The sequence below is a fragment of the Pundamilia nyererei genome, unplaced genomic scaffold (assembly GCF_000239375.1).
Source record: "Pundamilia nyererei isolate P.nyererei 1_Seehausen unplaced genomic scaffold, PunNye1.0 scaffold00004, whole genome shotgun sequence".
NCBI classification, from domain to species: Eukaryota; Metazoa; Chordata; class Actinopteri; order Cichliformes; family Cichlidae; genus Pundamilia; species Pundamilia nyererei.
Window position 1 is genome coordinate 389,324 of NW_005187405.1, and position 16,380 is coordinate 405,703.

A 16,380-nucleotide genomic window follows, 5' to 3' on the forward strand; every position below is an offset into this window, starting at 1 on the left:
TTAAATTAGTCGTCGACGATTTTAATAGTCGACATAATCGTGACTAGTCGACTAATCGTGGCAGCCCTAGTAATCACCACACAAAGACCAGGAATAATTCGGATTTGGTGAATATTTGCATTCAGGGCTTCAGATTTCACATGAACTTTGCTTGTGATTGTGAGAAACTCTAACTGCTGGGCCGAAATTGTTTTTAACTCCTCGTTTGTGTTTCCATCTCGTCATGAGCGCTCATGACGAGATGGAAATCCATGCATGTTATGAAGCAACAGCTTCAGCTGTTTTGCAATTCTGCACTTGAATGCAGTGCAGATTTGTTCTCTCCTTCATAGTTTAACGTTGATAAGACCTGTTGATTAAATGCTAGTTTAAAATGCCAGTGTGCACAGTACGTGACTGACCTCTGCTTGTCCTTTCCTCCTCCTTTTTTTTTTTTTTTTTTTCCCCCCCTACCATCCCTTTTCTCTTCTTCTTCTCCTCCCTTGCTGAACTACTCTTAATTACATTCCACATCTTCACCTTATCTGCTCTTTTGTTCCTCCTCCTCTTCCTCCTTCTCCTCCTCCTCCAGGGGGATGCCCGGGGCCAACAGGTGGCAGAGCGCCTCGGTCTGGGACACAACCTGGACCTGTCGGACACCATGGTCCAACAAAAGCTGGATGAGATCAAGGAGCAGATCCGCCGTGAGATCCGTAAGGAACTAAAGATCAAAGAGGGTGCAGAGAACCTGCGAAAGGTAATGTCACAGATATAGTATAGTATCCGCTGTTTCCCTCAAAATGTCTAAATCTAAATATATTATGCAGTTTTTTCTATCTTTCCCTTGTCTAATAACATCACATTTATGATTAAGTTAATGGAGATGCTTTTCAAGGCTTTAAGGTGGTCTCCTCTCATTTTTCCGCCTCTCATTTTTCCGCCTCTCAGGTCACCACAGATAAGAAGAGCCTGGCTTACGTTGACAACATGCTGAAAAAATCTAACAAGAAGGTCGAGGAGCTTCATCAGGAGCTACAAGAACTTAACGCCCACATTGTGGTAAAAGACCCCGAAGAAGTGCTAGGTAATTACACAAGCACTAAAGGAGGGCAGGGTCAGATTCAATAGATGGTACCAAAGTAGGAAGGGGTTAATATAAGTAGTCAAATAATTAATCATCAGAAAAATAATGTTCCCACCTAAGTTTTTGTACAGCCACTTAAGTAAATGTAATAATGCCATGCAAAGATTAGCCTTCATACAATGAATATTTTCCATGTTAAACGTCCAGGAAGTCTGTCATAACTTAATAATTACAAAAGCTGCCTACATCAGGTTTACAGGGCCGAAACTCTCATTTAAGCTTTGGTAAAAACTGTAACCAAATCAATACACCCATGTGTCACCGCCATCAGATGGACAGCGTCTTTTTAAAATCAAATACCTGACGTTAAGTTTACTTTAAGCTTCACATGCAGTTTTTCATATACACACAGTGTTTGTTTAATTGTCTTATATGACCGAAAACTCGCTGAATAATTAACAGATGAAGCACTGATGAAAATAAACTGTAGCTCCAGTCCTAATTGGCTTGTTGCAAATGACAGCACAGTCCAGGAGTCATGGTCTTGGACACATTTTTTTTTTAAGTCTTATTGTGAAGCTCTGTTTCTTTATATCTTAAAGTGTTCACATTTATTGTCGTCTTGTTTGCAGTCGTAATCGTACGCTGGCATTCTTGTTTGCAGCCAGTGTTTTTTAAAGCTAAATTCATTATCAGCTATGAGTTTATCCAGGTCACATAAGGCAACAGGCCACTCTTCCAGTTAATGTATGTGTAGCAGTCTTATGGTTTAGCTGTAAATGCACAGCACCAAATAATTTTGTCTCTGTTGTGTCAGACGAGCACCTATGTAAACACACACAGAGCACATTCAGTGTTTGGAGGTGACTCACTCTCCAGAGGCTGACATTGTTGCATTCCACATTCCCGTGGCAGTTACAATGAGCTGTCGATTGTTCCTCTCCGAGGCTGTTGAAAGCCTGCTCCTTTGCATTTGTTGACAACAGTGGAATTTGGAGAGAGTGGACCACAGCAGCATCTGTGCATTCAGTGTGCTTTTTGTCACAGTAGCTGCCTTTTAGGGTAGCTGTTGGTGGCAAATGTCTGCGCAAATTCAGGAAGAGAAGGAATGGTATTTGTCTGCCTGTCGCCGTCACGTTTGACAATAGGAAGTTGATGAGGAGGGATTTGTGAGTGTGTGTATTTGTTTGCTGGAGGAGGGAAGGGAAGTTGTCTTAGTAAATGGTTATCTTAAGTGAAAATAAATTTAGCCTGACTCTGCGACCTATCTGGTGAATAAGGGCTTTCTTTTTAAGTGACGCGAGGCCAGTGGAATGTCGCTGGCCATCGCAAAAACGGCCAAGAGGGACTGAGCGCAGTTCAGCTCCTTAGACACGAGACAGCTTCTTGAAATATGTTCAGCTCTTGTTTCCTGAATTAGCAGGAAGGAGTTGCTCTGTCTCTCCGAGCAGCCCAGAATGTGTTTCTGTTCCAGGAGAAAGTTGAGGGGGCTCTGGTTATTCTCTGCCACTCAGCTGAGGAGGCCAGAAATGGACTGACTCGCACTCAGGCGCTCTGTGTGAGCAGCAGGGGACACCAGTCAGGTCCCTCTGTCACATATGATCTCATTCATAAAGAAAGCTAACCCCAACATCGTCTGTTATTAAGTCCCGATCTGTTTGCCTACCGCTCATCACACACAGGTTTAAGGTTCCCACTCACGATGTACTAGTTTAGACGGTGTAAGCATGTCTCATTGCCGTCTCATTGCCTTCTCATCAGATGCAGATGGGGTTAATCTGAGGGAGGGTTCCCCTTGTCGATTGTCCAGCAGTGACATCAGCCCTGCAGCTATCTTGTCCTACGGCCCAGCAGGGACTGGATCACTCTTGGAAGAGGCGGGGGTTGTAGACCTTAAATTCTTGGCTCAATGCGACCTCAGCCAAACCGCACCCCCAGGCGAAGAGGAAAGCCCCAGACATGTACTAGATGACACAAGCAGCACTTCTGCATGTGTCTTTTTAAATAGATGTCCTGTGACAGTTTTGCCCCGAGCACCTCTAAAATTCTCACCTTGCTCCACAGGCTTTTCTGCAAATACTCTGCTTTTCTTGTCTAGCCCTACCTCTTCAAGTGTGTCACCATATCAAAGCATTACCCTGTAAGGACTAGCATCCTCCCCTCCTCCACATTAACAGAAAACTCAGCAGTGAAGCGCTCTCTCAGCTTATTAAGTCTCATTAGATGAATCATTTAGACTTTTAGTTCAAAGAATAAGTTACTTCCTTTTTGCCCGTATCCCGCAGGTGCTCAAAGGAATCGTTAGAGGGTGTTTTGATGAAGCATTCGGACTGAATGAATCACAGACCTGCCTGCTGGTTATTGTTATCTGCATCTGGCTTTGTCTCAGAGTACAACGCCGTTTCTTTGCCAGTGTTATTTTGGGTCTTGACACCTTTAGTGAACTGTTGGTCTTTGGTTATGTCATGTGACATGTTTTGTGTCTTTGGATTTGGAAAACTCACTAAAAAAACAGAGCTGAGCTTAAAGGCTAGAAGTTAAATACATAATGAAGAGTACCATGTTAAAGGACCTTGCAACAGATTGGAAGGGTTCATGCTTCAGATGTGGGCTCACTTAAAGAATGCTCTGACTCTTTTCTAAGACTACTAGCTTTATGAAAACATAGCTTCTGAAACTCAACTTGCAAGTCAAGTCAGGAGAAGTCGGGCAGGTTTTTTTGCCCACCTCACCCGTGTGTGTGTGTGAGTGTGAGAGTGAATGTTCTGCTCTGCTTTCAGCTGCAATGATCAGCTTGGAGAGGGTTTTTTATTTTTTTTTATTTTATTTATTTATTTTTTACCTGCACCTTTCAAGTTCAGACTTGACCAAAAAACACAACAAAACAGTGAACCTATCCACCAGGTCTGTGGTCCATCTCTGAGAGTAGACGACAGTGGGTTTAAGTATCTCTGTGTGTTTGCCTGTGTGCATTTATGTGTAAAAGGAAAAACAATTAAATGTCTACAGACCTATGGACAGATTATTGTTTAGTCTTTGCAGCCTGTGGGATCTGGACATGGATCATTTTTAAGAGTTGATATTCTGTTGCATGTATCTTTTTTGGGTTTACTTTGTCTTTGCATAAACAGTATAGGCACTAGTACTGGCAATCATCTGCATGTTCACACTTGTGTGTTGTTCCTTTTTTTTATTTTTTATTAAATGCGTACAATAGAGACGGCCGCAGGGGTTTCCCTGTGCTGTTGGAACAGCGCAGACTTCAGGAGAGAGTCAATGAGCTGAGATCAGAAATGACAGCCTTTCATATTACAACTCCTGAATACCAAAGCATTAAAGCCAAACTCAGACTGAATAGTTGTGGCTTCACATTTGAAGGATTTCCGTTCTGAGCAAAAACTTGTTTGAAAAATCCACGAAGCTTAGCTGACAATAGATTTCTTAATCCTAATGTTGTTGACTTCTGTAGTAGTTTTTGTGCTGAGTCAAGCATTGTGCTAACAAACCTCATCAAGTCATAAACAGCACACCCTTCTGAGCATGTAAAGTGTCCACTGAAGTTGCAACAGGACACGCTTTATAAGCAGTTTATCAATCCTTTTGCAGAGCTGCAGGATTGTTTAGCTTAATAAAAAATGGCGCACACATGCTCCGTTAATATTTGTAGCCTATTTTTGTAATATTTGTAGCCATGTTACATTTGTGCCAAATGTAACATGCTTTATGTAATGTCTACAATTGTTTCCAGATGGCCATAAGATGCTAACTTTTTTTTCTTTCCTCTTCCTTTACCCAGAATGCCCTTTAACACCAGGTACCCCTAACAGCGAAGCAAGAATGTGCACCAGCAGCAACCGACTGGCGGCCTTAAAACGGCAGGTTGACATTGAGCTAAAAGTCAAACAGGGCGCCGAGAACATGATTCAGATGTACTCCAACGGGTCCTCCAAGGTAGGCGAAGGGTTACCTGGAGATTCAGGCTTGCTCTGGTTCACGTCGGACACATTCTGATGATACTTTATTTAATGAATAGATTCACTTCTACATAGCTGACTGCTTCTTCTGTTTTAGTCTTTGTTCAGTAAAAATAACAATGCTGAGATCTGGAAGCACAATATTAGCCACAGTTATGTACAAACGATGATGTTGCTGGGTGGTAACATTATTACCTCAAACTAAACATATTATGTGTTTATACAGTCAACAGACACACTTCAAACCAGTTGGCATAGTGCCGTTTTGAGCTGTGTGGGTTCAGCCTGAACCTCATTTAAATTCAACAACTTAAAAACAAAATGTTCTGCTCCTGGCACCTTAAAGAAAGCAAGTAAGCAAAAACACCACCTGTAACTGCAGTAGGAGTGTTTTTGTCATCTCAATCCGGGTGATTTGGATGGCAAATGATTGTGATTCTTTACGGTTTAAAAAAGATGACATATCTTTACTACTTTGGAAAACGAATAAAATGCAGCGGTACAGATTCAGCGTTATAGCCGTCTTCTTGTGAGCTGTCAGCATTTCAGTAGATTGCTTTCCCACCACCACCAAGTGGCTCACTGCCATGATAACAATAGGACCAATTTTCCTGTGAAATTTGTGATTATCACTGATCTGTTAGTTTTCACATATTTGCATGTAATTGTGTATTTACTCAGAAAATGACAGCGCGAAGTGTGTCTGCCTTACCTGGACTTGAGCATGCTTCATCACAGTGATGAATGAATTTACTTAAGGGGCTCACTACTATTAAAAAAATCCTTGGTTCTGCAAGTACAAATCTATCTTAATTAAAAGTCATTATGAACAAATGATGAGGCTTGCTGGTTAATCTTAGTATCTGATTTGACCTTTTCCAAAACACTACTTAGTGTAATTTTTGTACCGCAGGTTGTCAGTTTCCAGACTCATAATCACAAGTGCTTAGACTACTTAAGGTAAAGTCTTTGCAGAAAGGTGCTGTGAGCATAATCGCATGTTAACTGGAGCCGGCTGGCCTGTTGCCATTATGAATACCAGGCTGCTGCATGGCAGGTTTGCTTTTATAGCTTCACTGTAGGGGAGGAGGAAACGGGAGAAGGCGCTGACACATACTGTGTGTCATATGCACCGCTGTTTGTTCACAAAGCTCTGTTGGTCCTTGTGTGTCCTCGAGTCCTCAGAGTCAGGGAGGACTATAATTTAGTTGGGAGGTGTGCGTTAAGTCACGAAGACCGGTAATAACAGCCGAGAGCCTCTCGTGTTAAGCTCGGCCCTTGTATCCGTCAGTAGTAATTCAAGCCGGTGTGTAGTAGATGGTTTGGTGTAGTCTGGGGTTTCTGGATTGAATTGGAATCATTGGCAAACCCCAAAGAGGTTTTAAGCTGAGTCGAAGGAACTGTAATAACATTATTTCTAACATTTATTTTTTGTTTTTTTGGGGTTTATTTCCAAAAACAGACATGGAGCCTTTGGTTTCATGAAACATGCACACGACTCATTTTGTGTGTGTGTGTGTGTGTGTGTGTGTGTGTGTGTGTGTGTGTGTCAAAATCATCCTAACCTGACAGAGTGTGCGCTGCGCTAGCGTACTGCCACTCCCTGGTTTCTCTAAGGAGACACGTTTGCCTAGAGTTGTACCATGCAAACAGTGGTGGAAGTGCTGTCAGAGTGACGCTTAGACTGGAATTCACAGCTGAAGAAAGTGACACAAAAGTGTGTTGAGTTTGAAGCTTGAAAGAGCCGAGTTCTCAGGAGTGACAGTGTGTTAGAAATATAAAGGTTGTAGTGTCCGGTAGCAGGTGGAGACCAAGGACCACCTGATCTGTCCATCCAAGATGAGTGGCCCACTGCAATCGTAACTGGGAATAACTGCAAAAATGCTGGAATGTAGTGTGATGATAGGTTATTGCCTTTTTAACCAGTGTGTGGTTCTATTAATGTAATTTAGGTAAACTGTGTGAATACTTTTATTTTATTTATATTTTTTTATTGAAGAGAGCTGCGTCTTTGTTCATAAACTCTGCTTGAGGAAGTTCTACATTTGTAATGAAGCAAACTGAGGTTAAGGATATTTTGAGGAATCTCAGATTTGTGTGTGAATCATGTGGTTTAACTTTGAGTTTGTGAGTACCAACTGTTTGTGAATGAGGCCCCTTGCTTTTACTGTACATAGACAATGTCATGTAATCACCACCCACCAAAAACCGAAAACTCTTCTGCTTTGAAATGATATAATTTAGCTTTTTATTGCAGGATATTGTTAATAAAACTGTTTTGGTGGAGGACACTTGAAATTCTGGTGAGTGTAGTTTGAAAACTGTAATGCAATAAGCATTAAGGGAGCTGTCAATTGATTTGCATTGTCTGGCTTGCTGGGGCGGGTGTAAGCGACCTTTCCCTGTCAGACCGACGGAGGCACCTTCCAGTTGGAACTATTCCTCTCCTGATGTCAGAGAGGAAGTGCCTGTTGAACAGAGGCCTTTCCTGCAAGCGCAGATATCAACAACCAGGATTTAAACTTAACAGGAATTTGGGGTGGAGTTTGCTTACTCCAATGTGTGTTTGCACGTAGGAAAGGTTCAGCAAACACAGCAGTGCACACTTTTTTTTTCTTTTCTTTGGTGAATAAGATTTTCCATGTTGTCATTTAGACTTCAAGTCCAATTAACGGAACGAACGGGTGTCTGGGCTTTTTGTGTTACATGCAACAAAACAGAACACGTGCAGAGGGATTAGGTGCATTTAGACAAAATGTTATTGAATCTTCTGATTTGGTCATCAATGGTCTGTAGAGATAAAATACCTCCCTAATGAGCGGTGATGGTTTAGTTTCCAATTTTACTCACAGGATCGTAAGTTGCTAGCAGCCGCTCAGCAGATGCTTCAGGACAGCAAGACGAAGATTGAGTTCATCAGGATGCAGATCCTCAAGGCCAGCCAGGCCAGCGAGCTGAGCTTTGAGAACAATGATGTGATGGGTGAGCCTTCCCTTCCTTCAGAGCTTTTTTTTTTTTTTTTTCTGAGGAGATTAAAACAGAAAGACAGAAACAGTGGTTATAAATCCGATGTCATCAGAGTGAATGATTTAAGTGTGACCTTGTACTCCAGAAAAGCCCATCATCAGCCCTTTAGATCTGCGGGTGGAGGAGCTGTGTCACCACGCCAAGATAGAGGCTGCGGTAGCCGAGGGAGCCAAGAATGTCATGAAACTTCTGGGCTCTGGAAAAGTCACAGAAAAGAGGGCACATTCAGAGGTAGGCTGTGTAAAACTGGACAACAAGTCAAAATCTGTCACTTTTGAGATCATGCAATCTTAGACTTGAGATGAAATGGATCTCTGGACTGCTGTAGTAAAATAATTTCCTTTCAATCTGTCTTAATTCGCTGCCTTATCCTCTTCCTTTCCTTTCAGGCCCAGGCTCGTTTCAATGAGTCCAGTCAAAAGCTTGACCTTTTGCGATATTCTTTGGAGCAACGCCTCGCTGAGTTGCCTAAAAACCATCCTCGCAGCAACAGCATCATAGAAGAGCTGTCCCTGCTGTCGTCACCAGCCCTCAGTCCCAGATCCAGTATCATCTTCCCACAGTACAGCACCGTGACCAAGCCTGCAGCACTCACAGGTAACTGGACTATTGAGCTGTTCCTAATCACTAACAGTGCAAATATGACTCTGTTTCTAAAGGTGGTCTATTGGTATTTTGTTTGTTTCTTTACCCTTTAATTTAAAGTTGTATCCGCTTTTAAGTATACTGAGCTGATCTGTGTGGACTGGTTTTTATTTTTGGTTGTAATACAGTGTTTACTTTTTGCTGTTGAATCAAAAAAAGAAGATGGATTATTAGACAATTAGATCTGGTTGGTTGGTTGGTTGATTAGTTGTTTTTTCCCCCCTAGTTATTTGGAGGTGCACAAATTATAGTCCAGTTTAGGAGCAGACAGTAAACTGGGCTAGCTCATTATACCAGTACATGGTGTCACTTGAAGTAACCTCAAGTGGGAACAAATTTGTGCAGGAGCAATTGTATAACACGTGTGTCCTGTCCTCGCTCACCTCCAGGCACATTAGATGTCAGGCTAATGGGCTGTCAGGATCTACTGGAAAATGTCCCAGGTCGTTCCAAAGCTGCATCTGTCCCGCTGCCTGGCTGGAGCCCCAGCGAGACCCGCTCGTCCTTCATCAGCCGAGCAAACCGAAACCGCGGCGTGAGCTCAAGGAACTTAACCAAGAGCGAGGAACTCTCCAGTAAGTACATCTGATCTCGTACACAAAATAATTACCGAAAGATGAACTGTGATATTGTGCTGATTCACAAACAAATGATCTGTTTACTTAAAGTGTGGGCATGACCCAGAGCAAGTCACACCTGAAACTATAATATGGGTGAAGTGAAGCAACTGCCTGTTTAATACCAACGGGGATAGAATTGGGGTTTTGTTAATAGCTCAGTGCTTTTTCCTCAGATGAGATCAGTGCAGTGTTGAAGCTGGACAACACAGTGGTAGGACAGACGAGCTGGAAACCAGTCAGCAATCAGGCATGGGACCAGAAGTTTACATTGGAGCTGGACCGGGTAACACACACATTTCCACCCTTGAACTACACCTGCGCTGTTGACTCTGTGTTTATACAGCACGGACGCTGAGTTTCACATCTTTGCGTTGCAGTCCCGGGAGCTGGAGATCGCTGTGTACTGGCGGGACTGGCGTTCACTCTGTGCTGTCAAGTTTCTGCGGCTGGAGGACTTCCTGGACAACCAACGTCATGGAATGTGTCTGTACCTGGAGCCACAGGGAATGCTGTTTGCTGAGGTATACAAACACCATTTCAGTTTAATTCCATAAAAGGGGGATAAGTAGTTGTAACTGTCGGCATATTTTAATAATCTAAAAATTGAAAAAAGTAATTTAAGTAGTAAATTAGCTTTGAATGGTCACAATTAAACATTATCTGGTAGGACATGTATGGATAGACATACTTACTTATACTTATAGGAAATAAAATTGGAAACATGGTGAAGTGTGTCAGTTGGTGATCTTTTTGCTTATAAAAGCTATAAAATTATAAGAAATAAATACTCTGAGAAGACCTAGACTGGAATCTTGGTAAAGTCTGTCCACAGAAGAATATTTCAAACGTATTATGGAGATGTCCAACTCCATGTTTTTTTGTTTTTGTTTTTTCATCGTCTTTATTAGAGCAGTTTCATCACTGGGTTCATCCACTGTCTGAAACAAGCTCCAAAACAACAAGTTTTTAGCTTCTCTGCCTTTAAGCCAGCTTTCTTCTGATTGGTTGCCCCTTGTAAAGAGAAGGTTTAAGCAGCAGGTGGGTGGGGCTTCTGCACTCAGTCAGCTGTTATTGAGGGTATCTCCTCGATATCAAACAGATCCAGGAGTACAAAAAACTTGCCAATAAAATGATATCTGGAGCAGCCTGAAGGTTGAGTTCTGAAATAACAACGTGCCGTAAACGAAGTGTGATTGTTAAGCTTTTGTTGCAAGACGGGGTTTAAATAATCGCTCACAGATAAAAACAAACTAATGACAGTCACTTGCCTCAAACAGTGTCTGCATCAGAAGTGTAGTTTAATAGATGTTGTGTGTAAAATTACTCATGCATTAAACTTAAAATAAAATCAGAAGGTTTTACTGTTGGATGTAAGATTGTAAGATTAGATGTGGAGCTTTTTCAGTGTGATCTAATCCTGACAGAAATCTGTAAAGTGTTACGGGTGTGCATGATTTGGCACACGTTTGTGTTAGTTTCTAGTCTTGCGACAGCGTGTCCTATGCTTGTGCATAACTACAGACATGTGTATTTGCACAGGAGTAAAGAATGCACAGGAAACAGATGTTTTGTTGTTTTGTGAAATTACTTTTTTATTTCTCTGTTTTCAGGTAACATTTTTCAACCCTGTCATAGAGAGACGACCAAAGTTGCAAAGACAAAAGAAGATTTTCTCCAAACAGCAAGGTGAGTCGCTGCTGTGAAGCCATCATGTTCTTGTTTCTAAGGCAGCAGTGATGGATTCTTGGTTGACTTGCGTGTTTAAATATATTCAGTGATTCTCCAGTGTTCATACATTTACTAAGTACTGTATGTAATTTCCTCGGATCCCTTACTTATTTGGTTGCATATTCCTGATTCTCTTCTTCCATTATTCATTTTTTTCTTACAGTCTTTTTCCTGTCTTTTACTCTTTGTCAGGTAAAACTTTTCTGCGAGCCCCTCAGATGAACATCAACATCGCCACCTGGGGCCGTCTGGTTAGAAGAGCCATACCAACCGTCAGCACAAACTCCTTCAGCCCACAGGCGGCTGAGACTGGATCCAGCAGCCTGCCTGGTTCACCCACACCCAGCAGGTACACAGCCATACAGCAACCACAGACTGTATAGAAAAGATGTGTATAGCCACTGTGACATCCGCAATTTTATTTTTGATCTCTGTCTTCTTGTAGGGTGCTAAGTAATTAACTAATGCTAGAAAACTTGTTTAGCATCTGCATAGCTCCATAAAGTGTATGGCTGCATTGCAAAGATTTTTACTCGCATGTAAACATGCATTTTAATGCTGTAGTGTTTGCCATTTTACATGGGTGTCTATGGGCACAGCTGCTCGGTAAGAAGAACTTTCACCACTGCTGTACTTCTGTCCCTTACACAGCGACCCGCTGGTGACCAAGCTGGACTTCGACAAAGAGCCCACTCCAGGGCCCAAACGTTACTCCATACCCGATGACATCCGAGAACCACAAGTGCATCACAGCGTTTCTGACAAGGGGGAAGTACAGGTATGGTTTTGTTTAAGGAATTACAAGAAGTGGTGATAAGACGCATGCGAGCTGATACAATCACAGATGCAGTCATGCTGAGCTCTCTGTGCGTAAAAGTCCACCATGCTGGGCCTCATTCCTGTCAGCTGGAAGGAAGTGTGTTGTTGCCAAACAAGTGAAATTTAATTTAAAACATTTTAAAAAAGGAAGGAAATATTAGATTGTTACGCACTGAGAGAAATGATTTTTGAATTATGTTTTGTTAGTTAGATTCTTTAATAGAAAACCTTTATTTCTCCAACGTTAGTTTTCATCTACAGAGAAACACTAAAGACTAAATTTCAAGTCACAACAAATAGGTGACCAGCACTGTTTTCATATTTACCCTGTGTGTCTCTTTCTGTCCTTCTGTTCTCCTGTGTTTCCTCTCCGCAGGATGCACTCGCCTCATTTGACTTCCTCAACAAGAGAATCAGCACGGTGATGAAGCCAGATATGGATGGAGTGGTGCACCATGAGTTCCAGCATCCAGACCTGGAGCTTACAGCCATTCAGAAAGACACAGAGATAAGGTAAGGAGGGTCACTGCTTGCCATGTATATGCTACTTTAAAGCTTTGAATTGGTTTCCTTCAAATAAAAACGACTTACTACTCAAAACAAATTACACTGGGTTAAACACTGCCCCCTGGCTTTGGCTCAAAGTCACTGAATTTTCATGGTGGTGTCTCTTTCCTTGTTTTGTTTTGTTTTGCTGTAACTTTAAAGTTTAATGCAGGTTGGTTTGGAGTGAGTGAATACACTGATGTATGCACTGGTCTCCTTCTAGGGAAGAAGAGCCGTTCCAATTCAGTCTCCAAGACTTTAAATGCGTGGCAGTCCTTGGACGGGGTCACTTTGGAAAGGTACTTTGAATAAAAATGCTGCTGATGATTATCTTCTTGACATTTCTACTATATTAAGAATGTTTAGTCAATTTAAAAAATAAAAAAAAAATGTTTGCCATAAATTTTCTGTGGACTGAATAACTTTTAGTAGACAAATCAAGCAGGAAAAAACTGAAGTGTTCATCTCCTCCACAGGTGCTTTTAGCAGAATACAAAAGCACTGGAGAGATGTTTGCCATCAAAGCTCTAAAGAAAGGAGACATTGTGGCTCGCGATGAGGTCGACAGGTACTCACTTAAAGCTCTTTCACAAACCCCCCCCACTGTCAGGTCACTTCGGTGTAATGTGGTGACTCAGCTTCCTCCTCTCTTTGCCAGTCTGATGTGCGAGAAGAGGATCTTTGAAACGGTCAACAGCGTCCGTCACCCGTTCCTGGTCAACCTGTTTGCGTGTTTCCAGACGCAGGAGCACGTTTGCTTTGTGATGGAGTACGCGGCTGGAGGCGACCTGATGATGCACATCCACGCTGATGTTTTCTCTGAGCCCAGGGCTGTGTGAGTGTCTTGTTAACGTGTGGGCAGGACCACAAACTCTCACAGCGGCACGTCGTCTAAATCTCCTGTGTTTTTTGTACCTTTTTGCAGGTTTTATGCAGCCTGCGTTGTTTTGGGATTACAGTTTTTACATGACCATAAGATTGTGTACAGGTAAGGCCTGAGAAATTTAAAGTAATACTTCAATTCAAAGTCAGGGTCCTGAAAGTTATTTTTGCTCTCATTGCAATTTTCAGAGATTTGAAGCTAGATAACCTGCTCCTGGATACAGAGGGCTATGTAAAGATTGCTGACTTTGGGCTTTGCAAAGAAGGTAAATGGATGATGATGTCAAATTGAAACTTTGAGAGTTATTGAAAGCATAACCCTGTGGTAGATTGTTCACTCCTGTGCTGTAAGATCTTCAGAGAAGCAGAGTTATGAACTTGCTCCATCAGTTGTTGGAGGTACACATGTAGATTTGTTTTGGAGTGATGGACGTGCTCTGTGCTGCCTTCAGGAATGGGTTTCAGGGATCGCACCAGCACGTTTTGTGGCACACCAGAGTTTTTAGCTCCGGAGGTGTTAACTGAAACGTCGTACACCCGCGCCGTGGACTGGTGGGGCCTGGGCGTCCTCATCTTTGAGATGCTGGTTGGAGAGGTGAGCATGTGTTTCGTCAAGATGTCAAGAATTCATCATTTATTTCTTGAATATGTTCCTTACATCAGGTTTTGTTTTTTGTTTTTTCCTCCTTGGCACGTCTCTCTTTCAGTCACCCTTCCCCGGTGATGATGAAGAGGAGGTATTTGACAGTATTGTCAACGATGAAGTCCGCTATCCACGGTTCCTCTCAACTGAGGCCATCTCCATCATGAGGAGGGTGTGTAGACAGACAAGAAACGGTCTCTTTGTGCTCCTGGGTGTAAACTTTAACATTATATTTTTTGTCTTTGTGCTCAGCTTTTGAGGAGGAGCCCAGAAAGACGGCTGGGAGCAGGAGAAAAGGATGCAGAGGAGGTTAAGAAACATCTCTTCTTCAGGGTAAGAGGCGCAAAGAGAAAGTTATCACTGTCGTAATCAAAGAAAAGAACGCTGTTGTTACCAACTCGCTCTCTGTCTTTATTGATAGACCATCGATTGGACCGGGCTTTTGGCCAAGAAGGTGAAGCCGCCGTTCGTCCCGACCATCCTGGGCTCCAGTGACGTCAGCAACTTCGACGATGAATTTACCTCAGAGGCTCCGATCTTAACCCCGCCCAGGGAACCCCGAGTGCTGAACTCCGAGGAGCAAAACCTGTTCTCTGACTTTGATTACATCGCTGACTGGTGTTAGCTCCGCCTGAAAAACACACACACACACACACACACACACACACACTGTGAACCAAGCACAGCAATGACTGTAGATCCCATTTTTTTGTTTGTTTTTTAAATCCTTAAACAAGAACAGACAAACTCTTCCCTGCCCCTCATGTTTGGGGAGGAGCTTTCGGGCAGAACTGTGTGCCATTGAGAAGAAAGTCCAGATGCCTCCTGAGGACACACACTTACTACTTCTTTTTCTTTTTTTTTATATCCACATGAAGAACTTTTCTTTTTTTTTTTTTAAAGGAGAGGGGAAAAAGAATGAATTCTGTTGTTGGAGAGTGAAGCAGGCGGGATGTCCTCCTGTACAGACTGCCATCGTGTCCGTTGTCTGACCACTGAGAATGTTTTCCACATGAACTCTGAGAAAACGGCAACATCACAGTCATGCTATTTAGAGTCACTGTTTTCAATTTTCTTGATCTGTACAGATAATATTCAGTCGTATATTTTATTGTTTTGTTTTGTTTTGGTTTTTTCGTTAGTCTCGAAGCCCTCGCCGTACCTTATCTCACTGTAAAGTTCTGCAGCAATCGCATCTGAAAGTGGCGCTCATTGAATTTGAAGTGCTTAAAGCATCGTCACTGAATAGTCAACAACAACAAAACATCTTGACGACTACTACTACTACTGCTTCTTGACTTGAAAACAAGTAAGAGTATTCACTACATATTATTTTGGGTCTAGCGGTCCAGTTTACCTCCTTTTCCTCCCAGCGTGTCCACCTGAAGCTTCCATGTCTTACACACCGCCCAAACTGGTAAATGAATTACTGTTTATTTTGAGCCGAGTTCATTAAAATGCCCTTTGGCTGGGGAAAAAAATGATGAAAAACACTAAAATTATCTTGTCTGGTGCCCTCTAGTGGCCTCGCTGCTTTTAGTGACCAGCTGTGGAGTTGATACAGTATCCAGTCGAGCATCACGATCAAACCATAACATTATATGACCGCTGGTTTTGCGCTTTGATTCCTTCATGTCCTTACAGAACAACCATGTGTTGGACTTGACTTCTTCTTTCTTTTACCTCAGTAAAGACACTAAAGCGTCTCGCCCAGTTACAGCTACCGAAACCAAACTCATCCTGTCCTCCTCGGGAGTAGCAGAGGAGCGGCTCTCTGTAGTTTAAACAATCTGACACACTGAAAGTTTACATAAAGGCAGATTTAATGAGGTGGTTTTGTGCAGAAGTCGGTGTCCTCAGCTGTTGCTTTGGAAATGAGGCTACAAAGCTCATAGTAACTTCAGGTCTCCATCCAGAAGCCATTTGAAAGCTTCCTGTTGTTCAGGTTACATGTTGTAGCTGACATAGGGGGCACGGCACTCTGTTAGTGTGGCTGTTCTGTATAAACTGACTCAAATGTTGCAGACCTGTTTATGAATCACTACAGGGGGAGGGCAGGGTATATTTTATATAAATATATATACATACTGTATGTATACAATTAAGCTGAAAGCACTAATTTTATCAATAGTTTTTAATTATCAATGTTTCTTAATGAAAATAGATTGTACAAAGTGTTTGTTTTTTATTCTTTTGCTTGTGCATGTTGTTGCCAGAACAGATGAACTTTATGGATGGTACACCAAGTACTCACAGCAGTTGCTCTTCATCCTCCGGTGTAAAAAGACAAAGAAAATCAAAGGCATTGTTGCAGTCATTGTTTGTTGCCCATCACGAATGCACAAATTAAACATTTGTAACAGTGACTTTGTTTCTGGTTTTCCATCAAGTTTGAGGTCATCTCCACATACACAGAAAGTTTAGTTTGATCCA

At 42.2% G+C, this 16,380-nt stretch overlaps 1 protein-coding gene across 2 annotated transcripts in view; it reads left to right on the forward strand.

Moving 5' to 3' along the window:
• Positions 1–16,313, forward strand: part of pkn2a (protein kinase N2a) — a 23,147-nt gene extending 6,834 nt beyond the window's left edge. For both annotated transcript variants that reach the window (XM_005720992.1, XM_005720991.2), the window contains exons 2-23: positions 572–736; positions 928–1,063; positions 4,860–5,014; positions 7,890–8,019; positions 8,150–8,295; positions 8,454–8,661; positions 9,099–9,284; positions 9,503–9,612; positions 9,707–9,850; positions 10,940–11,015; positions 11,250–11,406; positions 11,709–11,835; positions 12,253–12,389; positions 12,646–12,721; positions 12,899–12,990; positions 13,081–13,257; positions 13,348–13,410; positions 13,494–13,570; positions 13,757–13,899; positions 14,012–14,119; positions 14,200–14,280; positions 14,369–16,313. In XM_005720992.1, coding sequence (XP_005721049.1) covers positions 572–736; positions 928–1,063; positions 4,860–5,014; positions 7,890–8,019; positions 8,150–8,295; positions 8,454–8,661; positions 9,099–9,284; positions 9,503–9,612; positions 9,707–9,850; positions 10,940–11,015; positions 11,250–11,406; positions 11,709–11,835; positions 12,253–12,389; positions 12,646–12,721; positions 12,899–12,990; positions 13,081–13,257; positions 13,348–13,410; positions 13,494–13,570; positions 13,757–13,899; positions 14,012–14,119; positions 14,200–14,280; positions 14,369–14,572 — 2,898 coding nt within the window. In that variant the 3' untranslated portion in view covers positions 14,573–16,313. The remainder of the gene's footprint in view (positions 1–571; positions 737–927; positions 1,064–4,859; positions 5,015–7,889; positions 8,020–8,149; positions 8,296–8,453; positions 8,662–9,098; positions 9,285–9,502; positions 9,613–9,706; positions 9,851–10,939; positions 11,016–11,249; positions 11,407–11,708; positions 11,836–12,252; positions 12,390–12,645; positions 12,722–12,898; positions 12,991–13,080; positions 13,258–13,347; positions 13,411–13,493; positions 13,571–13,756; positions 13,900–14,011; positions 14,120–14,199; positions 14,281–14,368) is intronic.
• Positions 16,314–16,380: the final 67 nt, after the last annotated feature.